A 25,322-nucleotide genomic window follows, 5' to 3' on the forward strand; every position below is an offset into this window, starting at 1 on the left:
GGATTTGGTGGAAAACATGAGTCCAATTTTGAGCAGTGGATTTGAAGTGTTTGTAGGAACTCTGGGAGAAGATGTACAATAGGTAACTGGATATAGACTTGGAGTATGAAAAGGGCCTCGTCCGAACATAGGGGCTTGTGGGTCCTTAGCACATGAGAAGTAGTTGAAGCTATGGGCACAGATCAGAGCGGCACACATGAACACTGAAAAAAGAGTCAAAGCAGGGGTGCCTGGGTGGCTCAGTCGGTTAAGCATCTGCCTTCAGCTCAGGTCATGGTCTCAGGGTTCTCAGATAGAGCCCTGCATCAGGCTCCCTGCTCAGTGGGGAGCCTGCTTCTCCCTCTCCCTCTGCTCCTACTCACTCTCTTTCTCTCTCAAATAAATAAAATCTTTAAAAAAAAAAAGTCAAAGCAGAACTTTAAGCCTGTGCATACCCTTTGGACTAAGCATCCCATTTCAAAAACACATTAGAAGGAAAGAGAAAAAGACACTGACCGCGCAGTGTGATCTATAATAATAAAAGAACAATCCAAATGTCAAGCAACAGGGCAATGGTTAAATAGATTCATATTCATTTGATAAATTTTAGGAAGCCATAAAAATAGGTAAGAAGTTCATTTAAAAATAATAAAAAGCTGATAATATTGAGTCAAATTCAGGCTATATAATTTTTTCACTGTGATTACAATTTTATAAACTATATGATGGTTTTATATGTACATGTGACAGATGTGTGTATGACATATACACATTTAGATACTAACACGGGGAAAAAACTGGGAATAATAGACTAAAATGCTAGATTTGGAAGACTAGTGATTTTCCTTCTTTTAAATGTTTTCTAAACTTAATTTTAGAATTCCACTTTAAGGAACAAATTTGCCTTTAACAGTGTGTATTCTGTATTTATTTTTCCCAAGTAGCCTATAACTAGTTAGCCAAATGACTAATCATGTGACATGATTTTTAAAAAGATGCATATTGAAATGAATCCCAGAGATAAATACTACTTAAACGTATGATCTTGTTACCACTATGAGACATCAAGTTAGATCACCCTACTGCATCACAGAGGATTTAGCAAAACTCAATAGAGCCATGGGAGTCCCTCAGCAAGTATTTATGGAGCACCTAATATATGCAGGTACTTTGTCTGGATGCTACTTTGGAATGTGTCTTCAAACTGAAGAAACAGTTTGTAACTTTCTTCTTCAAATGTATTTTTTCTCTATCTATGTTTAAATGACACTTTAAGTAAAAACACATTTTCTGACCATCAAACTTGGACCTACTGATATTCTTAAAAAACAGAAAGAATACAAGTTTGAAGGATATGGGTAAACAGGCAATATTATACATTCCTGTTGAGAGTGTGAATGAGTTCAACTTCTGGGCAAGGGCATTTGGCAATGTTTACCAAAATTAAAAATACACATTTTTTCACTGAGTATTTCTCCTTTTAGGAATTTCCTATTGCAATACTCACATGTGTGGAATATAACATATGTATAGGGATATTCATTACAGCACTCTTTATAATAACAAGAGATTAGAAGCATCCCACATGTCCGTTGACAAATGACTATTAAGTTAAGCTACAATTATACAGTGAAATAGACAGAAATAGCCAAAATTAGATAGCTATTTTATGTATAGAAATATCTCCAGGATTACACACACACACACACAGTTAAAGCAAGGTTTAAGATTAATATATATAAAGGATACTATTTGTATAAAAAAGATAATAAAACTGGCTTTTTGCTTATAAATGCATAGACCAACCCTGGAATAATACAAGGAGGTAGTAAAAGTGCTTCTGGGGAAAAGAAATAGATGGCTAAACAGATGGAGGGAGCAATTTACATGGCAAAGCCATGTACATCCATTGGCCATTCTAAAAAATTAAAAGCAGTAAAAATAAGTCAACATTCTTTTCTTAAAAAACTAAAAATTTTAACTAAAATCTAGCTCCAGAATGCACTACCACCATTCAAAGCACTTCGTCTCCTTTCCTATTATTTAGCTTTTTTCTTTAGCTTAGTTATAATTTACTAAAACATGGGGGAGTGGTACTAAAACAGACAGCTCATAAGCTTATAAGGAAATCATACTTTTCTGCCGCCATCCCTCGTTGCCCTCGATCACCACTCCCACCAAGTGGGGTGGGGTGGGAAATGTCAAAAGAGTTCCCACTTAAATCACAGATTGCCTAATCTAATAGACACCAAATGCATTGCCCTCTAGCCCTGTGGTCTCCCCATCCCCTCTCCTGATACTCTCCTAGAGGGGTTGACTGTGAAATAGATTGAGAGAAAACCTCAAGTCTTACAGTGGTTCAAACATCTTAAGGAAACTGTTTTGTTATGTTGAGAGATAAACAGTGTACATCAGCAAAACTATTCTAGTATGACATATTTCATTAGAACACAGTATCTGTTTTCTTTTACTGGCACCTATTTGGAATGAGGTCGTGGCATTCCATTCTAGCCTGTGTAATTCTGAAAGAGAGATTTCAGAGTAGCCTTCCAGCAAGTTCCACAACAAGAAAATAGCACTCATTCATCTCACTCACCTCCTCAGATTGGGAAGGTCCCTTGGCAAAAATCACAGTGTAGGTAGTAATATGATACAAACCTATGGATTCCTTTTTCATTTGTTCTCATTCTCAGGTGTAATTCTTATGCTCAGGTACCTATTTGCACGTATTTTAAGGGTATACCAGAAAGGTAGAGAACAACATTGCTGTTCACGCACTTGTGCAATCTCTTAACTTTTATTATAACCTTAAATTATAATAAAACTGACCTTAAAATGTAAAGCACAAATGGAATTTTGATGTGCTAGACTAAGAAGGACCTTGCTATAGGGCAGATTGATTCACTCAGTGAACATTTATTGAGCCCCTGCTATGAGCAAAGCACAATGCCAGGCAGATATTCGGTTCTTGTTTTTTGGGAGCTAGCATCCAGTGAGAGAGACCGCATGTAAACAACCTGCTGTGATTGGAGGCCTGAGTGTCACATTAACAGAGGAGAGAGGAAAGAGAAATTCTGGCTGGAGTCAGAGTGGCAAAGTTGCAGACAAGTGGCTCGTCCCCCACATATCCAGTTGCCACTCTGCCAGTTACCAAAACTTGGTGGCTTAAAACAACACAAATTTCTTTTCTTACAATTCTAGAGGCCAGACGTCCAAAATGGACCTCACCCAGGCTGAAAATGTGGCAAGACCACACTCCTTCAGGAAGCTGGAGGGGAGAATCCATTTCCTTGCCTTGCCGCTTCTAGGAGCCACCTGATTTCCTTACCTTGTGACCTCCTCCTCCACCTTCAAAGCCAGTGGCACAGCGGATTCCCTCTGTGACGCATCTTCTCTTTGCTTCCGTCACATAGCCTTCTCTTCTGTCTGTAACCAGCTTTCCCTCTCATACAATGCTTATGATTGCATTTAAGGCCTACCTGGATAATCCAGGATAATCTCCCCATTTCAGGATCTCGATCACATCCACAAAAGGCCCTTTTCCATATAAGGTAACAATCACAGATCCCATAGATTAGGACCTGGCAATCTTTGGGGGCCATTATTCAGCCTACCACAAGGTGTTTAGAGGGAAGGCCCCTAATCCAGCCCCTTCCTTTATCCTGAAGGCTGTGGTGGGCCACTGGAAAGTTTCAAGCATAGGAATTACATGGTAAAATATGTATTTCAGTAAAATTAACTCGGGACTTCTGAGGATGTAGATGAAAGAAGAGCCTGAAGTCAGCGAACCCCTCCAATAATTCAGGACAGTTTTGACAAGACAATGGTAGTTGGGTTGAGAAATTAAGACCATGACATCAACAGCTGTTTGCGGACTGGTGGATACAGTAAATGATTTCTGATTTGGGCACTCAGGTACCATACACCATGATTTGTAATACAAGAAGAGAAGCAGATTTGGAAGGGGGTTGGAGGACCTTAGGCAGGGAGGTGACAATTGATGATGACAGCACACCTCCAGCGGTTAATTCCAAGCACATCTCTCCCCCATTACAAGAGTATATTAGAATAAATTAAGAGTGGGGCACCTGGGTGGCTCAGTCAGTTAAGCGTCTGCCTTCGGCTTAGGTCATGATCCCAGGGTCCTGGGATCAAGCCCCGCGTCAGGCTCCCTGCTGAGCGGAGAGCCTGCTTCTCCCTCTCCCACTCCCTCTGCTTGTGTTCCCTCTCTCACTGTGTCTCTCTCTGTCAAATAAATAAATAAAATCTTTAACAAAATAAATAAATTATCACAACTAAACTGATTTTTTTAGTTCATTAATTTTGTAGCCTATAACTAGCCACTGTGAGACAAGCCCCACAACTGATAGCAACACATTGTCACACATCACATGAGAACCACGGATTAGGGTCCTTAATCCACCCAGGACAAATGCCACCGGAGCAGTGACATGCCTGCCCCTGAGCTCATCGGTAGTATAGTTCAGACTGGAGCCCCATCTTGTGATTTTCCCTTCCTTCTCCATTCCCTCTCTAAAGTCCATCTTCTACCTCATTTTACCATCCAGAGGGACTAAGCTTCACAGAAGGAACAAAACCCTTATTTTTTTGTACTTTATTTTTTTTAAGTAAAATTGTATTTTTTTGAGTTCCATCCATCTCGAGTCCCATTGAGTCTCTGCCATTAGAGTCTCCTCCAGGGCTTCTAATTCTGCTCTCCCTCCTCCTTTGTGTTCCTGTGCACAGTCTGCAATGCACACTTTATGATGGATTTATATCCTACATTGTCTTGTCCTCTAATTTCCTTATATGTGCACATCTTGTCTCCTCTCTAGATTTATGAGGTCCTTGTAGAGTTTTGCATCTTAATACTCAAAAACTAAAGAGGTGATGTATGGTATAGAAGTAAATTGCTGAAGTGTTCAGAACAGAGATGTGTGTTTTATTGGACAAGACTAGAATCCCTTCGTTCTGCACTGCAGAGATCTGTTATATATTCTGCAGTTGTTCTGCATGTGAAGATGGGGAAAGAGAATTTCGTCTCAGCTTTAGAAACAATATATTGACTCCTGTAAACTAAGGAAAAACTAATGACCTTTGGATTCTCATGCTTCTAAAACCTAAAGAGTGATGGGTTTGATGCTTCTTGTTCCCTCCCCCTAGAAATGTTTTATCATTGTTTCCTGGATATTAAATCATTTTTTGGTGTTTTTTACTTGTTTCCTTGAAATGCTGTGTTCTGATGCTTTAGCTTTCTGCTATCTTGATTTTTTTTAGTATATCAGATATTTTTTTTATCAGAATCTATGTAACTGAAGCTAGATCTGGACAGCACTTTTCAAATTGTGTATCCAGCACAGCTACTTAAAATCCCAAAGGGACTTACGGTTCAATAATATTTGTGAGCTGTTTCTTTGCATTTTAGCAAAGCCTGGATAGTGCCCCCAAAAGGCTATAAATAAAATAGATTGTTTTAGTGGTTTTCTTTCCACCTGACTTAATTTATTTCCATCTTAGAGGTCTTGCTATTCAGGATTCTGGTTTTATTTTTTAAAGACAGTGTCACTATAAGAGATGAGTAAGGCAAAAATTCACACAGAAACACTGGCATAAAGAATTTTGAATGTGATATTCCATTCTGCTGCTGAATCAATACTTAATCTGTAGTAAATAACACTGGCAGAATGCCAATCCATAAAATAAACCATAAAGCACTATAGAATATTCCAGTGTTTAATGTGTTTCTCAAGCAAACAGCATTAAATCGAGGTATGGCCCTTCTTAATATTATACAGTTTAGCTCCCATATAATTATTAAATAAAATAGTTTATTTTTTATGCACTCACTATTGGTCAAACATTGTGCAGGGCCCAGTTGAGTAGGGAAATGGGTAAGCATAAATTTTAACACACTATACTAAGTTTTATGACAAATGCAGATAAAGAAGGGTGTTATAGGCACCTAACCCAGCTTAGGAACATTGGAGAAGATGCCAAGAGGAAGTGATAAGTGCATTAAGCACTGAAGGACAAATAAAATCAGACTGTGAAGAAAAGAGATGCTTCAAAAGAAGGGAACAGCATGTACCATCCTAAGGGCAAGGGAGTATAGAACCTTGGCAAAGTGACCAATATTTCATTAGGAATAAATGTACAAGGTTTAAGGCACACTGATAGAAGGTAAAAATTTTAAGCAGGTCAACCAGAAACAAATCATGAAGGAACTTATCCCATAAGCATCTGGTAGAGGAAGGGAGCAAGACTCTCTGAATTCCAAGCAAGGAGAGAACTATGTAACTTTCAAGCTATTACAAAGCCATGAAAAGTACATGAAATTATCTAGTCAGTGACAAGATACCAATCACAGGCCTATCTGTACAGCAATAGGGTAAAAATCACCAACGTTTTAAGACGGGGAAAAACATGCACGATAAACTATAATATCTACCACTACCAAATTCAAACATTTTGATCACACTACCTCTTTGCCTTTAACTGGTAGTAAGATTTCGAAAGTTTATCTGGAAGGCCACCACTGAAGGATTTTAAGCAGCAAATCAGATTTCTGTTTTTAGAATAAATAAGATCAGACTTCGTCGTATTACAAGGACATTGAGAAGGCTGAATTCAAGGTAGGCCAGACTGAAGGCAAGGAACTGTTCTCATAATTTAGGGGAATAATGACGAGAGCCTGAACTTTGTCAGTGGAAGTGGTCGTAGAGAGATTTAGCAGATACAATCAGCAGAATTTGCTCTCCAACTGGATGGAGGGATAAGACAGAAGAAAACTTCTAGGATTGTTCCACATAAGTTCTGACATAGGCCACTAGATGAATGAGGGAAATGTAGGTTAATAAACATAGCAAAAGATCAATTTGGTGGGTAAAAAAGAGAAAGATGATTTCATCTAGGGACATCTTGAGCTTTCAGAGCCCCTGAGACAAATAGATGGAGATGTCCTGAATGTTATTTTATACATGAGTTTGAAGCTTGAGATAGAGATTCAGGAGTCATGGACTTGCACTAGATCCCATCTGGCTTGCCTACTCGAGAATATTGTTCCAGCTTCTGCCTAGCTGGCCAGACACTAGCAGAAGCTAGTTCTGACACTTTCTATCTACTTTGCCGGCACCATTCACCCTGTCGCAGCATTCCCCTGCAGACCTGCTCCACCCAACCCAACCACCCCAGGAGGCACCCCTCTAAAGCAGCTCCCGCTCTACCACACCCAGCAGGCAGACTTGGTGGGGACCAGCATCCCCCCAAACCCACTACCGCCCCACCCACACCAGGCAGACAGCCCCAGCCAGGGCAAGCACCCCTCCAAAGTGACTCCTACCCTGGGGTGGTAGGGAGCCAGCCCTGTCTACCAGCATGCCTGTAGCAATTGTGGCCAAGTCTGTCAGCCAGCTATGCAGGGAGCTAACCCCACACACCAGCAAGCCCACAGCAGCTACAGTTGAGCATCTCAGACAGTTAGTTACACCAGGGGCAAGCCCTGCCCACCAGTCACAACAGCAGAGGACATGCAGGCCACACCAAAGACACCGGGAGGGCTTGCTCCTGGTGACCAGGGAGGGTAGCACTATGGGACCTCACAGGTTGCCTTTCATATAAGGCCACCACTTTCAAGACCAGGAGACATAGCTAACACACCTAATACATAGAAAAAACACAGACAAAATGAGGCAAAGGAGTGTGTTCAAAGAAAAACAAGACAAAAACCTCAGACAAGAACTAATCAACCTAATCAAAGTAATGGTTCTAAAGGCCCTCACCTGACATGAGAGAAGAGTGGGTGAACTATGTGAGAACTCCAATAAAGAAAAACAAAATCTATAAAAGAACCAATCAGAGTTAAGGGTTACAATGACTCAAATGAAAAATACATGAGAGGGAATCAAAGCAATTAGAGGATACAAAAGAATGAATTAACAATCTGGAAGACAGGATAGAAGCACAAAGCTGTACAGCAAAGGTTTTTTTTTTATTTTTTTTAAGATTTTATTTTTATTTATTTGACAGAGAGAGACACAACAAGAGAGGGAACACAAGCAGGGGGAGCGGGAGAGGGAGAAGCAGGCTTCCTGCTGAGCAGGGAGTCCGATGCGGGACTCGATCCCAGGACCCTGGGATTATGACCTGAGCCGAAGGAAGACGCTTAACGACTGAGCCACCCAGGTGCCCCCAAAAGTTTTTTTTTTTTTTTTTTTTTTTTAGTGAGGAGGGAAAGGTCTAAGATGGCAGCATAGGAAGACCCTGAACTCACCTCCTCGGCTAGACACTGATTTTTGTGCCTGCATATAGAATAATTCAATGGAAGAAAAACTGAGGGCTGACTCAACAGTGTCTGCCCCACAAAGGAGAGACAGAGACATGGTAATGGCAGGACCCCCAGCCCCAGTGCTATGAATTTCAGCAGAAAGGGATATCACTGACGGGTCCCACCTGCAGATTCACCCAGCTGGAGCAGAGAAAAACAAACAGTTCAAAGGGCAACAAGACATAGTGAAGGAAACCCATCTTCTAACCCTAGGACATCAGCCCACAATGAGGGAACTACTTAAATCCTTTCTGACGTCAGAGGTGCTGGCTAGTGCCGTTGTTTACATTTCCTCTCCACCTAGATGGTACAGATGGGAGCAAGATCTTGGTGCTCTAGCTAGCCGCCACCACAGCAGGCTCTAGTCCACACCACCTGCAGTCATCCCCCGCAAGGTGGCTCCCATAGTCACACCCATCCCAGCTCCAACCATCCCACCAAGGCTACTCTGGCCTGCACCCACCCCAGCTGTAACCATCCCACTGGGGCAGCCCTGGCCCAGACCACCCCACAGGGTGGTCTTTCCATATTTTTTCCATATTTCCCCAATATGGAAAGCCTTGGGACACCCCTGGCCCATGCCCCACCAGCTCTGGCCATCCTGCCAGCTCACCCATGTGTGGAACACCCAGGACACCCCAAACCAAGCCTGCTCCAGCTGTCCTGCCTACGGTGCCCGGCACACACAGGTGACACAGAGGATGCTCCCACACAAGGCTACACCTTCAAGGCCAGGAGAGGTAGCTGTTTTGCCTAATTCAAAGAAACAACCACAGAAATTCAAATAAAATGAGACAGAGGAACGTGCTCCAAATGAAAGAACAAGACAAAACTTCAGAGAATGAACTAAATGAAAGAGAGATAAGCAATTTACCCGATTAGGAGATCAAAGTAATGGTCATAAAGATGTTCACCAGATTTAAGAGTGGATGAACTCAGTGAGAACTTCAATAAAAAGATAGAAAATATAAAAACCAGAATTGAAGAATACAGTAGCTGAAATGAAAAATATGCTAGAGGGAATCAACAGTGGATAAGAGGATACAAAAGAATATATCAGCGATCTGGAAGACAGGGTAAGGAAAGCACTCAAGCTGAACAGCAACAAATAAGAATTTTTAAAAATGAGGCTAGGTTAAAGGAGCTCTAGGACAACATCAGGCATTTTAACATTTGCATTATAGGAATCCCAGAAGGATAAGAGAGAGAGAAAGAGGCAGAAAACTCATTTAAAGAAACAGTATCTGGAAACTTCCCTAGCCTGGGGAAGGAAACAGACACCCAGGTCCAGGAAACACAGAGAAACCCAAACAAGATGAACCCAAGCAGGTTAACCCCAAGACACATAATGACTAAAATGTCAAAAATTAAAATTGGAATCTCAAGACCGAAATAGAAAAGCAACTACTTATACACTAGGAAAGCCCCATAAGACTATCAGCTGATTTTTTAGCAGAAACTTTGCAGGCCAGAAGAGAGTAGCAGGATATATTCAAAGTGTTCAAAGGAAAGAAACCTACAACCAAGAATACTCTACTTAGCAAGGTTATCATTCAGAACTGAAGGAGCAGTAGTTTCCCAAACAAAAGTTAAAGGAGTCTTCAGCATTAAGCTGGCCTTATAAGAAATGTGAAAGGACTCAAAGCAGAAAAGACCATAACTAGATGTAAGAAAATCATTAAAAGAAAAAACTTTACTAGTAAAAACAATATATAGTAAAGGTAGCAAATCAATCACTTATAAAGCTATTATGCAGGTTAAAAGACAAAAGTAGTAAAATCAATTATATCTAAAAAAATTAGTGAAGGGATTCAAGAAATAGAAGATGTAAAATATGATGTCACATACATAAAACATAGATGGGGCGGAGTAAAAATGTAGTGCTTTTACAATGGGTTCAAACTCAAAACCATCAACTTAATACAGACTGCTACGTACTTGGGATGTTATATATGAACCTCGTGGTGGCCACAAACCAAAAACCTGTAATAGAGACACAAAAAGGAGAAAAAAAATCCAAGCACAAGACTAAAGAAAGTGACTAATCACAAGGGAAGAGCAGAAGAGAAAAAGAAAGGGACAGAGAAGAACCACAAAAACAACAGAAAACAGTTAACAAAATGGTAATAAGAATATGTCTATCAATAATTACTTTAAGTGTAAATGGTCTAAATGCTCCAATCAAAGGACATAATGTAACTGAATGGGTTAAAAAAGAAGAAAAAGACCCATCTATATGCTGCCTACAAGAGACTCACTTCGGACCTCAAGATACATGCAGACTGAAAGTTAAAAGGTGGAAAAAGATACCATGCAAATGGAAGCCAGAAAAAAATCTGGGATAACAATACTTACATCAGACAAAATAGACCTTAACACAAAGGCTGTAACAACAGACAAAGAAGGATCAGGGGATCACTCCAACAAGATGATATAACACTTAGAACTATCTATACACCCAACACAGAAGCAACCTGATTGTATACAAAGCAAATGTTAACAGACATAAAGGGAGAAATTGACAGTAATAGCATAGAGTAGGGGAGTTTTAACACCCCACTTATATCAATCAATAGATCATCCTGTCAGAAAGTAAATAAGGAACAGTCACTTTCAGTTACACTTTAGACCATGTGGACTTAACAGATACATGCAGAGCATTCCATCCAAAAACAGCAGAACACACATTCTTTTCAAATGCACCTGGAACATTAAGAAAATAGCCACTATGGAAAAAGAGTATGGAGGCTCCCCAAAAAATTAAAATTAGAAACACCATATGACCCAGCAATTCCACTTCCGGATATTTGCCCAAAGAAAATAGAAATGTTAATTCAAAAAGATATATGCACCCCTATGTTTATTGTAGCTAGAAAGTGGGTGTGGGGGATAGGCAAAATCGGTCAAGGAAATTAAGAGATACAGACTTCCAGTTATGAAATAAATAAGTCACCAGGATGTAACAGACAGCATAGGGAATACTGTAGGTAATATTGTAATAACTTTGTATGGGGATCAGTGGTAACTACACTTACCATGGTGAGCTTTTCCTAATGTATATAATTATGGATTCACTATGTTGTACACCTGAAACTAATATAATATTGTGTGTATAACTATACTTCAATTTAAACAATTAATTTTAAAACAAATAAAAATGTAAGAATAATAAATAAGTAAATATATACATATATATATACATACTTTGGAAATAATACGCTAGTGTTGCTAATAAAAAGTCAGATGTGAATCTAATCCTTGCTCCTTATAGATGACCTGCTTCTTTCTCTCTGGAATTGTTTCCTTTTCTTAAATTTCACCCTACTGTGTCAAAGCGTTGACACATTTCCCCTTTATCTCTCTTGTTTTGTACTCAATAAGTCCATTCAATCTTTCCTTAATTGTGGAAAAATTTTAATGAGCAGTTCTTCAAATATTTAACTTTTATTTCTTTCTGTTAATCAGATGTTGACAATTTATTTTTCATACCTTTTTTTTTCATTTTTTCATATGTTTCAAAACATATTCCATCTCATTAATTCACTCATCAACTGCATTCTTTCAACCCATGAATTAAGTTTTATGTCTATTATATCTGACTGGTACTTTTTTATAACTTCTTGTCCCTGTTTAATGTTTCCAATGCCCTTCTATATGCCCTTGAGAATGTTTATCAGGATTATTGTAAATCCTTTTTTCTCTGGCTCATTAGTTCTGCTCCCTCTGGAATTAGTTGTTCAGTCTGTGATCTCTCCTTTCTGGTGCTTTACATCGGTGATCTTCAAATGTCTATTTATCCTATTCCTTTCAGAGTACCAGCTATCATTTTTATATTATATTCTGAGTTCCTTCCTTATCCCACTTACTTCTAATGCATGTCCAGAATTAGATTCAAAGGAGGAAACCACAATTGCCATAAATTTCCCATCTTAACACACCTATGACACAAACTAGACTTAATGTCCTCAAGCTTGAGCCTGATTTGACTTGGTTATCTTTTCAGATTAGTGGAATTAGACGATGTCACAGAATCACCAAACATCTTCCATTTGCTTATGGAAAGAAACGGTTTTCTAGGGCTGTCAGGAGGGCTAATAATGGCGGATGGCAAATAACTGTAGAAAATGTAATTAATTATCAATGGAAAAATGTCTTGGAACCTTAATACTTTGTGATTGTTACAGTGAATGTTATTTTCCTTCCTCCCCTTCATAGACCTATAGGATACAAAGCTTTTAATTCAAAAATTATTAAAATTAAGTTTTAAGGATTTCTTAACTGAATTCTTACTGACCGACCCCCAAGAAAACTAGAGAAGCCTCTTGGGTTTTACAAAACTGATTTAAATATTGCTTATCTAAAAATATAATAGAAATTGTTTTGGCATCTTTTGTGGAATTATTTCTGCCTTGCCTTCATGTTCTTGATGTATCAATATTTGTATCTGACCAGACACCTGTGCAGATGTCTAGCGTTTTCTTTTGATCTGACATTCACTTTTTAACAAATATTTGTTGAACACTTGACATACTATTGTTCTGGTTGCCAGGTGCCCAGCAAGAAAGACACAATCCCTGCTTTCACAGAGCATTAGAGTTTAACAAAGAATCCAGATTGAATATAGTTTATACTAGAGCAGGGCGTTTTTTCTGTGTTGCTTTTCCTTGTATACCAGGCACCTAGAATAGTGTAAATATTGGTTGAATGTTAAGCAGGTAAACACTGGACACTAATTACAAATGTGTTAAATGTTATGTTGGAAGAATGCAGGCATCATGGAGTATAGGAGCCTTACCTGATCTGGGGGATCACAGAGAATTAGGTCTCCCACTGATAAAGCCATCCCTTTCCAAGTGGTTTATGCAGGCTCATTTAAACAATCAGCACCTATTTCCTATTTCCTATTCAGGCCACCCTCCTATTGTGCATGGAGGCTTGAACCACCTTGGATTTTTCAGTATTGATTTCTGTAAATGAGAAGTGAGATGAATTGCTTAATAATACCATATGTTTATAGAAATAAAAGGAAATAGCAGTTTAACAATGCTGGCTTGTGTTTCTTGCTTCTTGCCTGTCCACTCCGTCACCCCCATTTTCTTTTTATCTTGCAGATGAAGGAGCTTCTATGCACCCTTGTGATGATACATACTGTGGACCTTTCCCAGAATCTGAGCCAGAAGTGAAAGCTGTAGCCACTTTCCTCCGAAAACACAGGAAGCACATTAGAGCTTACCTCTCCTTTCATGCATATGCTCAGATGCTGCTGTATCCCTATTCTTACAAATATGCAACAATCCCCAACTTTAGCTGTGTGGTAAGTATTAGACCTTCTACATGCGTGTCAGGCTTTATGCTTCTTTTCTAAAGCTAAAAGGGTTCTGAGTGGTAATGATAATAGCAAACACATATTGTGTTTATTCTAATAAGCATTTTTTACCTACTAACTTATTTATTTTCCATAATCATATGATGTAGGTAACTATTATTTTCCCCATTTTACAGATGAGGAAACTGAAACCTAGGGAAATTAAGTAATTAGACGCAGAACACACAGCTACTAAGGGCCATAGCCAGGATCGAGCCCAAAATCTAGCTCCAGCCTTGTCACTTTTAACTGCTATGCTATGCTGCTTCTCAAATGCAACCAACTCAAACCAATTTACATTCTTACCACGGGTTACACAGAAAGTTGTCAGAAAGGATTTGATTAGTATTACAGCTTCGGTCACATATGCAGGGCTATAATTAATTTTATTGGGTAAATAATTGTTCATAAACTGTGGCCTGACTCTCATTAATTAAAAGCAACTTTTAATTTATAAGCGCTATTTGCTTAATGGTACTAAGTCTCTGGGCATGTATCTGACAAGTTGGTGCTAAGAATGAACAGCCCTTTAGGCATAAGATTCCCTGGCAGTGAAAAAGCAGTGTCTTTCTTCCTCATCTCAGAAACCCAACAAGCTATCCACTGTAGGGCAAAATTCCTTGTAAAGTGAGTCTGATTCAGAGCCTCTAGCACCTAAAGGTCTATAAAATTCAAAAACAGGTCAAACTAATACATAGTGTTAGAAATGAGGACGAGGAAGAGAATAGTGACTGGGAGGAGGTATGAGAAGGAGAGCTTTTGGGTTTTGCTGTTGATGTTCTATTCCTTGGCCTGGATGCTGGTTACATGAGTGTGTGTAATTTGTGATCACTCGTTGAGCTATAAACTGAAAATGTGTATATTCTTCTGTATGTATGTTATACTTGAATTAAAAGCTTTGATAAACAAGAAGCATCCCCTTTCTTCCTATATCTTGAACTCTAAATCCTTCACCAGTTGGTTGGAGTTGCAGGAATTCCTGACCTAGATGTCCAGGACCTGGAAGGAATGGAGAACATGAGGAGGTCAGAAGAAGGCCTGAGGGAAGGCTTCTATTCTGTCCAAAAGAGGAACTTTGCTCTTGGCATTCCAAGCAAGAATTCTGAGCAAATTCTCTTGAGAAATTTTGTAAAGGTGGTAGTTCTATTTAAGAGTGCAATTCTTCAGCTACTGTGTGAGTCAAATAGGCTAGTTGTTGTTGTTATTGTTGTTAACCTGGCACTTTAACCACTCTGTATCACACAGTGCTTCTCTAGGCAAATATTCAGCCCTTTCTAAATTGGGCACAGTGTCTATATTCTCACAATAGATTAAATGGAATTTGCAATATATTAAAAGTATTACATAAGTTAAGCCTATTTTCATTTTGTCTTGGATTGGAGGATGTGGTATAAAGAGTAGATCAGTGATTCACAATCAAGGATAACTTTGCCTCCCAGAGACACTGAACAACGTTGAAGACATTTTGATTATCACAAAAAGGCTGGAGGATGCTATTGGCAACTAGTGGATAGGGGCCAAGGATGCTGCTAAACACCCTACAATGTACAGGACAGCCTCCCACAGCAAAGAAATATTCAGTCCAGACTGTCAATAGTACCACTGTTGAGAAATCCTGTTACCAGGTTACACGTAAGCTAAGTCACTGATGCCAAGATTAAAATTCTCAGAAACTAGGTAGTCTCTGAATATTAACCAGAAATCATTCAATTCTAATAAATTATTCAAAAAGCATTCCATCAATGTGTAGGAGTCTGTGTTTCTGCTAACATTTTTAGGTCATTCATTAACTTGCTTTAAATAAAAAATATATTCCTTACTTAGTTGAGGTTCAAGAAGGGAGGCCTGGGTCCTTTTGGACAACTGAAAAGAGGAAGCAATAAAGAAAGGAGGAATTGCTTAAACTCTTTCAAATAGGTGTCCAGCTACACCACCCTGGAAAATAATTCCTAGAAAATTTTATGAAGTTTTCACTTTTTGGGGGAATGATCATATCCAAGCCTCTTATCAACATCCACCTGCACCTGAGTGACGGAAGTACCGTGAGCCCAAAAGGCTAAAACTGTGCGTATGTTTTCTGTAAATAGGCCGAGTGGTTGTATTTTTTTTTTCTTAAGAGATTTTTGGGGGTAGTTGAGTCATCTGAAATAATGAGGAACAAGATTCTCCTCACCAGCAGAACACAGTAATCTTCTAAATGTAGAAATATCTGCCCTTGCCATGGAATATTGCTGAAACCATTGGAGAAGATGTTAAAATCTCAGAACATTCTCCATAAAGGTATCTTATTATGGTGTTTACATTCCTTTTCTGTTGGCTCCTAAGAGGACAATGTCATCATCAGTGAGATCAGTAATAAATTGTCTGCCAGGTTCTGGAGCCTGGTCCCTTAATATCCACAAAGAGTGGCATTTGTTGCAAATGCTCCTTTATGCATCCCTGAGGTAAATGAGGACAGCAAGCTGAAGCTGGGTCCACACACAGCGCCATGTTGCCCAGAGAACTTCAACTGATATAATAAATTATTCATAGGCAAATCGAAATGGGAGAGTTGGATACTGGTTTCACCATACTTCTTTTCCTCTCACTGGTCATACGATACTTCTCGAACTCCTTATTGAAACTAATGCTGTTACACCATTGAATATGTTTTGAAGTGTAGTCACTATTATTTTAGTTCATGTTAGAATAGTCACCTTTTAGTATTTTTATTGCGTTATCATTTTCCCTGATTTTTGGCATTGATAGCTAAAGTTCCGCCTCAAAATTTCTCCATCTTAGCAGTACCTGAGCTCTGTCAGAGCTGTATGTAACTCTAGAAGTCATGGAGCATTCTGCAATTGTATTCCCATAGCCATAGGGATAAATGAATAGCATAAGAGAAGTCACTCTTCCTGAACTAAAGGGTTTCTTAATTGATCCAAATGTGTTTTAAATACCTTGTACATAGCCACGGAAGTATGTACTTAAGGATCAATAAGATTATCTTGATACTCTTGCAGAGCTATGCTTATTCAACATTCATGCAAGAAATATTGACTGAACATCTGTTATACATGGGCACATTGCTAAATAATGTATATGTGGCTATGAAGAAGGCTGGCATGGGCTCTGCCTATCGAGCATTTTGTAATTTATAGAAACAAGTGTCTCTGAATGAAAGTGAAGAAAACAGAACACTAAATCAGCATCAGAAGATATGTGTATTAACTCAACCAGTCCTTGCTATGTAACCCCAGCCTGCTCGTTTAACCTTGCTGAGCCTTTCTTTTCTTGTCTGTAAAATGGAAATAGTACTGATCCCTGGCTTGGTGTAAAGATCAATCAAAGGAAATAATGTGTTCTAAAACATATTATAAACTGCAGCATTTGACAAGGAATATTATTACCATTATTATTAAATATAACTATTACCTAATGTGCCCTACCTTGCTCTCCAAATTGAAGACTGATAAGGCTCAAACAACACGCCAGTGTTTCTAAATGTTTCAGTGTAGTGATGTAAAGTGATATCAGCTCTCCCTTTTCCCTCACAGGAATCTGCAGCTTATAAAGCTGTGAATGCCCTTCGGTCAGTATATGGGGTACAATACAGATATGGACCTGCCTCCAGCACATTGTGTAAGTTTCCCGTGTATTTTGTGTTAGAATCGTCTTTTGAACCAAGATCCTGTAAAATGACTTCCCTTTAAAAAAACAAGAAGAGTGTTCTCCCTTAATGAGAAATTTTTGACAACCAAATTAGCCAAGGAAGACGGAGGGAGTTTATATTTGATTAGTTTTACATTGCTTGACATAAATCACTGTACCAATTGAAATAAATTCCAAGCAGAGAATATTCTAAGCATGACTACAAAGTTGAAATGAGATCTTATGACAGTAGAAAGTACCCAAATGGGCTCCTTGAGCAACTGTAACTACTGTAAGGGTGGAAATGGGCCTTGAGAATATAATGAAATAATGTCTCAGCCCTAAAAGAGCTTTCCTTTTATTCCTTTCCTCCACCATTCTTGTTATGAAATGCATTTCTTATGTAACACCTTCAGCTGAATTTCCCCTTAAAAGGTGATTAAAATATTTTTTTTTGCTTTTTTAAATAAATTTATTATTTGAATTTTAGGTGGTTAACATACAGTGCAATATTGGTTTCTGGAGTAGAATTCAGTGATTCATCACTTACATACAACACCCGGTGCTCATCATAACAAGTGCCCTCCTTAATACGCATCACCCATCTAGCCCATCCCCCACCCACCTCCCTCCATCAACCCCATTTGTTCTCTCTTGTTAAAAGTCTCCTATGGCTTGTTTCCCTCTCTCCTTTTTTCCTCTTCACCCTTCCCATATGTTCATCTGCTTTCTTTCTTAAATTCCACACATGAGTGAGATCATATGGTATTTATCTTTCTCTGACTGACTTATTTCACTTAGCATAATACCCTCTAGCTCCATTCACGTCATTGCAAATAGCAAGATATCAATTTTTTTGATGGCTGAGTAATATTCCATTGTATATATGTACACCACATCTTCTTTATCCATTCATCATTGATGGACAGTTGGGCTCTCTCCATAGTTTGGCTATTGTTGATAATGCTGCTATAAACATCGGGGTGCAGGTATTCCTTCAAGTCTGTATTTTTATATGTTTTGGGTAAATACCTAGTGGTATAACTGCTGGCTCATGGGTGTCATGGATGTCTTCTTTGGAAAAATGTCTATTCATGTCTTCTGCCCATTTCTTAACTGGGTTATTTGTTTTTTGGGTGTTAAGTTGGTAAGTTCTTTGTAGATTTTGGATACTAACCCTTCATCAGATAGGTAATTTGCAAATATCTTCTCCCATTCTGTAAGCTACCTTTTAGTTTTGTTGACTCTTTCCTTCGCTGTGCGGAAGCTTCTTATCTTGATGAAGTCCCAATAGTTCATTTTTGCTTTTGTTTTCCTTGCCTGTGGTGACATGTCTAGTAAGGAATTGCTACAGCCAAGGTCAAAGAGGTTTCTCTCTATGTTCTCCTCTAGGATGTTGTTGGTTTCCTGTCTCACATTTAGGTCTTTCATCAATTTTGAATTTATTTTTGTGTGTGCTGTAAGAGAGTGGTCCAGTTTCATCATTCTGCATGTTGCTGTCTGGTTTTCCCAATACCATTTGTGAAGAGACTGTCTTTTTTCCATTGGATATTCTTTCCTGCTTTGCCAAAGACTAGTTGACCATATAATTGTGGGTCCATTTCTGGGTTCTCTATTCTGTTCCATAGATCTATGTGTCTGTTTTTGTGACAGTGCCATACTGTTTTGATGACTACAGCTTTGTAATATAGCTTGAAATCTGGTATCATGATGCCTCCAGTTTTTTCTTTTTCAGAATTGCTTTGGCTATCCGGGGTCTTCTATGGTTCCATATAAATTTGAGGATTGTTTGTTCTAGCTCTGTGAAAAATGCTGGTGGTATTTTTTTTTTAAGATTTTATTTATTTATTTGAGAAAGAGAGAGAGAGAGAAACAGCATGAGAGGGGAAAGGGTCAGAGGGAGAAGCAGGCTCCCCGCTGAGCCGGGAGCCTGATGTGGGACTCGATCCCAGGACTCCGGGATCATGACCTGAGCCGAAGGCAGTTGCTTAACCAACTGAGCCACCCAGGCACCCTATGCTGGTGGTATTTTGATAGTGATTGCATTAACTGTGTAGATTGCTTTGGGTAGTATAGACATTTTGACAATGTTTGTTCTTCCAATCTAAGAGCATGGAATGTGGAATGTTTTTCCATTTTTTTGTGTGTGTCCTCCTCAATTTCTTTCAGAAGTGTTCTATAGTTTTCAGAGTACACACCTTTTACTTCTTTAGTTAGATTTATTCTTAGGTATCTTATTGTTTTTGGTGCAATTGCAAATGGGATCAATTTCTTGATTTCTTTTTCTGCTGCTTTGTTATTGGTATATAGAAATGCAACAGATTTCTGAACATTGATTTTATATCCTGCGACTTTGCTGAATTCATGTATGAATTCTAGCAATTTTTGGTGGAGTCTTTAGGGTTTTCTACATAGAATATTAGGTCATCTGCAAAGAATGAAAGTTTGACTTCTTCCTTGCCAATTTGGATGCCTTTTACTTCTTTTTGTTGTCTCATTGCTGAGGCTAAGACTTCCAGTACTATGTTAAATAGTAATGGTAAGAGTGGACATCCCTATCTTGTTCCTGACCGTAGGGGAAAGGCTCCCAGTTTCTCCCCATTGAGGGTGATATTAGCTGTGGGTCTTTCATATATGGCCTTTGTGATGTTGAGGTATGTCCCACCTACCCCTACTTCATTTTTTATCAGGAAAGGATGCTGTATTTAGTCAAATGCTTTTTCTGCATATATTGACAGGATCATATGGTTTTTATCCTTTATTTTATTAATATGGTGTATCATATTGATTGACTTGCAAGTATTGAACAACCCCTGCGGCCCAGGAATAAATCCCACTTGATCATGGTGAATAATTCTCTTAATGTACTGTTGAATTCGATTTGCTAATATTTTATTGAAATAAAGAGCAACTGGGTATATGGAAAGAATTTGAACAAAGACTCTGAAGACACGGATTCTAGTCCTCGTTCTGCCACTAATCGGGATATAATCCTGGCCAAGATATTAATCCTGGGCTTCAGTTTCCACAACTGTTAAGTGAGGAATTGGACTAGGTCATCTCTCATGACCTCTCAAACTCTAAAATTTTTTAACTATATGACTTGGAAAATCTAGCAAGAAATCATATATATCTGAATGTCTATGTATGCGCGCACACACACACACACACACACACACACACACACACATACAGGTTGTATGTATATGCATAGATAGTGACATCCAATTCTGCTTTCAGTGAGGTACCAAGTTTCTCCTTGATCTCTTTAACTTACCAATTATTATATTCCTAACCACTCACTTTCTTCAGCCTTCAAAGAAAAGTTTGGTTTGCCAATTAACATTGCTTATCAAATAAGTTTATCCTAATAATGAATGTCTTAAGTATCAGAAGTGTTTTCAAAGTCTATGATTATTGGTCTCATGCTAACCTTTTTAGAACTGTTTTTCAGGGGGTGCCTGGGTGGCTCAGTCAGTTAAGCGTCTGCCTTCAGCTCAGGTCATGATCCCAGGGTCCTGGGCTCAAGCCACAAGTCAGGCTCCCTGTTCTGCTGGGAGACTACTTCTCCCTCTCCTTCTCCCCCTGCCCATTCCCCTGCTTGTGCTCCCTCTCTCTCTTTCTCAAATAAATAAATAAAATCTTTTTAAAAAAAACAAAAACAAAAAAACATAGTTAAAAAAACTTTTTCAGTAATGCCACGCTGAAAAAGGAAATACAGTATTTTTTTAAAATCATATTACTAATTATTACCAATATAATATATATTAGTTTTATCAGCTTGATATCAAGCCACAGTCATAGTATTATATTTACCAAGAACAACCTGCTACCATAGAAATGAGGCTGTCACATCACCATGATGTAACTGTTGGCACATATTGACTCTGACTTTGGCTTCTATGACTACTATTTGTAATTCCAGTATACTCTAACCCAGAGGGACAATGAAGCCACAGCCTACCTTCTGTCCTTAACCAAGCAAGGGGAGCCTGAGAAACAGTAGAGTGTTTTAATTGTCATCTTAACGTAATTTGTCTCTAACTTTTCCTGACAAAAATAGGAATAAAAAGGATATTATCTGAGCAGATGAACATGCTCTGAAAATTTTTAATAACAATAGTGTTAGGTCAGTCTGGATCATATTAATTTCAAGAAAAAAGTTTGTAAAGATTCTTCTTTTTTTATTTTTTTAAGATTTTATTTACTTGAGTGAGAGAGAGAGTGCACAGAGGGAGAGGGACAAGCAGACTCCCTGCTGAGCAGGGAGCCCAACATGGGGCTTGATCCCAGGATCCTGAGCTCATGACCTGAGCCAGAGGCAGCTGCTTAACCAACTGAGCCACCCAGGCCCTATAAAGATTCTTCTATAAAAGATTTATTTTTAATTATTAAGACCCTGTTATGCTAAAAATTACATACTAGGCACTTTGGGATGTAAAGATGCAAAATAATAAGGGCTTATATATCCTAGCCCATTATTTTGTTTAATTTCCACAACAACACTATGCAGTAGGTATTATCAATCCCTTTTTCTAAAGGGAAGATTGAGGCTCAGACAAGTCACAGTAGGTGGTGGGATCTAATACAGCCCAGACCCTTAGTCTGCCTCTAGTGCCTGTGCTTTGAACCTGTGCTGAAAAGCTAGAGCATGTGAGGTCACAGGAGCCAAAAAGAGAGAATTGCCAGTGAATTATCAGCTACACTAAATGCTGTTGAGAGTTTGAAAGTGGGATCTGCAGGGGGGAAAACCAAGCAACAAAGGAAATTAGGCCTGCTGTCATTGGTGACCTTCAAGAACAAAGTTTTCATAGACAGGTAGAGGCAAGAACCGGACTGAAAGTGGTTAAGGATATAGAGGCAACATATATAGATTCTCTTTGTGTTCTAAAGCAAAAGGACAAAGAAAAAAAGGATGGCATATAGCATGAGAAGGAAGTGCCATATGAAATTGGTGCTTGAACATTTTGGTCAATGCAAATGCAAGAGAAGGTGGTTTAATTAATGAAACTAGGTCCTGGAGAAGTGACCCTCTCACTACCAGGGAAGACAATGATGAATGGAATCAAAAGATGACACCTGTTAAAAATAAATAAATAAATAAATAAATAAATAAATAAATAAATAACAAGGAGCAAGAGTTCCTTCTCTGAGCTGGAAGGAAGACAGCCAGGGGGCTGTGATGTCAGTAGAGGAGGTGGCGGGATGATGGGATAATTACCTTTTATGGGCATGGCGACGATGATAAGTGAGGGGCAGGCCTACAGGAGCCTGAGAAAGGTTCAGTAAGTGAAGGTCTAGAAAACTGAGCCTAGAGCAGCATTGAGAACAGAGAAGGACATCAGTGACTAGTGTGATTTTACAGCAAAGACTTTCTCCAGCTCCCTCTCAAGGAGAAAGAGCAGAGAAACTGAGCCAGGGATTAGCTTGTTTATGGGTGACTGAAGTGAGGGTAGAGATAAATGTTACTGGAATTGAGGCTGAGAAATTTTGAGGTCATCACACTGGGAAAGCATTACTACCTAGACTAGATCCTCAAAGATGATGGCAGGTAGGATTTTTAAGTTCCATGAGCCTAATGCCAAGGAACTACTGTTAAATCATTCTTGTTGAAACAGTGTTTAATTAGAAGGACTTAGGATAGCCTAGTAAGCAAGTAGTATATACAAACTTTGAAAATTATGCAGACTCTTCAGTGAGGCTTTTTTTTTTTTTTTAACTTTTAGATGTGAGCTCTGGTAGCTCAATGGATTGGGCCTACAAAAATGGAATACCCTACACATTTGCTTTTGAACTTCGTGACACTGGACATTTTGGATTTTTACTTCCAGAGATGCTCATCAAACCAACCTGTACAGAGACCATGCTGGCTGTGAAGAATATCACAATGCACCTACTAAAGAAGTGTCCCTGAGGCCCAAGGGTCAGGTCAACCACCAGACAGAGAGCTGATTCTGTGCAAGAGCTACTTGGCAGTGGGTGGAAATTGTTTTTAAAGAGAAGGGCAACTTCTTAGAATGAACATATCTGTGGACTATAAAAGGACCTACTTAATGCAATTCAAGTTTCTGTGGCAATATAAAGTTGGTTAAAAAAATCTGAGCATAGCCTAGTTTGTTGTAAGAGAAAGCATCCATTTTAATCCCTTTAGAGTCCTATTTGATTAAGGGGAAGTGGGGATATTTTCAAACCCTATTGTCTCAAGAAATGTACAAATTAAGGATTTCACTGCAATAAATCTCCTTTTCTCAATTAAGATCTAGGCTACTAATGTTTAATCACTTGGTTTTCTTTTGAAATGGAGAGAACTATATTTCTTAATAAATATACAATTTATCAAGACGTCAGATTCTTCACATCTTCATCCCCTGGCATTAGTGCATCATATACCTATAAAAATATAGCAAGCTAAAGCATTCATGTTTAGACTCTGAGAATACCATTTATAAAAACAGAAGTAAACATTAATTGAGGTGCCCGACAGCATTAAGAGCTTTACACTAATAATCTCATTTATTGCTCGAATACTATGAGGTGGATATTCCTATTAGCCTCATTTCTCAGATGAGGAAATTGAGACTTAGAAAAGTGATATAGGTTTCCATTTCCAGGAGTATGACAAGATAGTTATCTGGACTGCTGGAAATAGCTACAACTTCTGGACAAAATTTAATTTTTTAAAATCATCTTTAAAACATCAAACAAAAAAAGCAGGAAAATCTCAAGTTAGGCACTGAGTGAAGGCTGGAACGTAGAGAGATAAGTGGTGCACTGTTATCCTGAGAGCATTTGTCAAACCAGGTAAGTGCAGACTTTGCTTTTCACAGTATTTTGGAGAATGGGAGCCGAGAACAGAGCCCAAGGCTACCCCAAGGTGGGAAATCTAATAGCAGATTCTCCACCTACCAGAATTCTAGGATTCCCAAGGGCTATACCCTCAGGTTAAGGGTAAATTACAAATAAACCCCCAAGCTATTTTCAATGGAAAACTGACTATTCCAATTTTGGCAAGAGTAGAGAGGGGAGAAACTGCAGCTGCATCATAGGTCAGCTCTCTCTGGTTTGTGGCCCAAATTCAGACTACTTAAATCGTCTGATAAACATCTAGCCAAGAATTTAATTCAGACTAATCCCAGATTGATTATACTCTCCAAATATTTGGTAGCAGGAAACACAAATCCCATTGGAGGACTTATCTGCCCAAGACACATCATGAACACCAGGATGAAAAGATGAGCCTAAAAACTTCCAGAAGGGGGGAAAAAATGATCACAAAGGAATGAGGACTAGAGTAGCATGAAACTTCTCAACAGCACCAGTGAAGCTTGAAGAGAACGGAGAAATGCCTTCAGAGTTTTCAGGGGGAAATTCTATCCTAAAAATCTATACTCAGCAAAATAATCAATGAAATGTGAGGGTAGAATACAAATATTTTCATAAAAGTGAGCTCCTAAATTATTAACCTTTCTTAGGAACCTCCTGAAGGATATGCTCTACCAAATTGAGGGAGTAAACAAAGAAAAAGATATAGGATCTCAGAAAATAGGAATTCCCACGTGGGAGAAAGGGATGGAAAAAAAATCTCAAGATAGTGGTGAAGGGAAAAGTCCCAGTAACAGCTGTATACCAGGCTTAGAGGACCACCAAACTGGAATAGGAGAAGGAGAGCTGAAGACTCAGATGAAATTCTCCAAGATAAACACAAAATAAAACACATGTTCAGAGGCAATTTTTACTTATATCAGAAAATCTGGGGATGAATTAGTAATAAAAGCACAGAAATGAAGCAAACAACAAGAAAACGCAGTTGTTAACTTTGGTGAAAAAATGAGCTATAGAAGAGATGAAATATAATAATGGTATACTATATGACTTAGTTATAAACAATATTTATATAGTTAAAATAATGTTAGTCCTAAATATTGATTTAACCAAAAACTATGATATAAATATATGTGAAGGAGAGGAAGAAGTAATGTATGTGAGAGGAGGGGTATAGGAGAGCTAAATCTTCATCTGCTGTAG

At 38.7% G+C, this 25,322-nt stretch overlaps 1 protein-coding gene across 1 annotated transcript in view; it reads left to right on the top strand.

The window, feature by feature from the left end:
• CPA6 (carboxypeptidase A6) overlaps nt 1–23,211 on the top strand; it is a 352,266-nt gene extending 329,055 nt beyond the window's left edge. The window contains exons 9-11 of the mRNA XM_028112201.1: nt 13,414–13,616; nt 17,204–17,288; nt 23,024–23,211. Of these exons, the coding sequence (XP_027968002.1) occupies nt 13,414–13,616; nt 17,204–17,288; nt 23,024–23,211 (476 nt within the window). The remainder of the gene's footprint in view (nt 1–13,413; nt 13,617–17,203; nt 17,289–23,023) is intronic.
• The last annotated feature ends 2,111 nt before the right edge of the window (nt 23,212–25,322 follow it).

This window comes from Eumetopias jubatus, unplaced genomic scaffold (assembly GCF_037043125.1).
Source record: "Eumetopias jubatus isolate StellerSeaLion01/CBP00866 unplaced genomic scaffold, mEumJub1_p1.0 scaffold_4, whole genome shotgun sequence".
Classification (NCBI taxonomy): domain Eukaryota; kingdom Metazoa; phylum Chordata; class Mammalia; order Carnivora; family Otariidae; genus Eumetopias; species Eumetopias jubatus.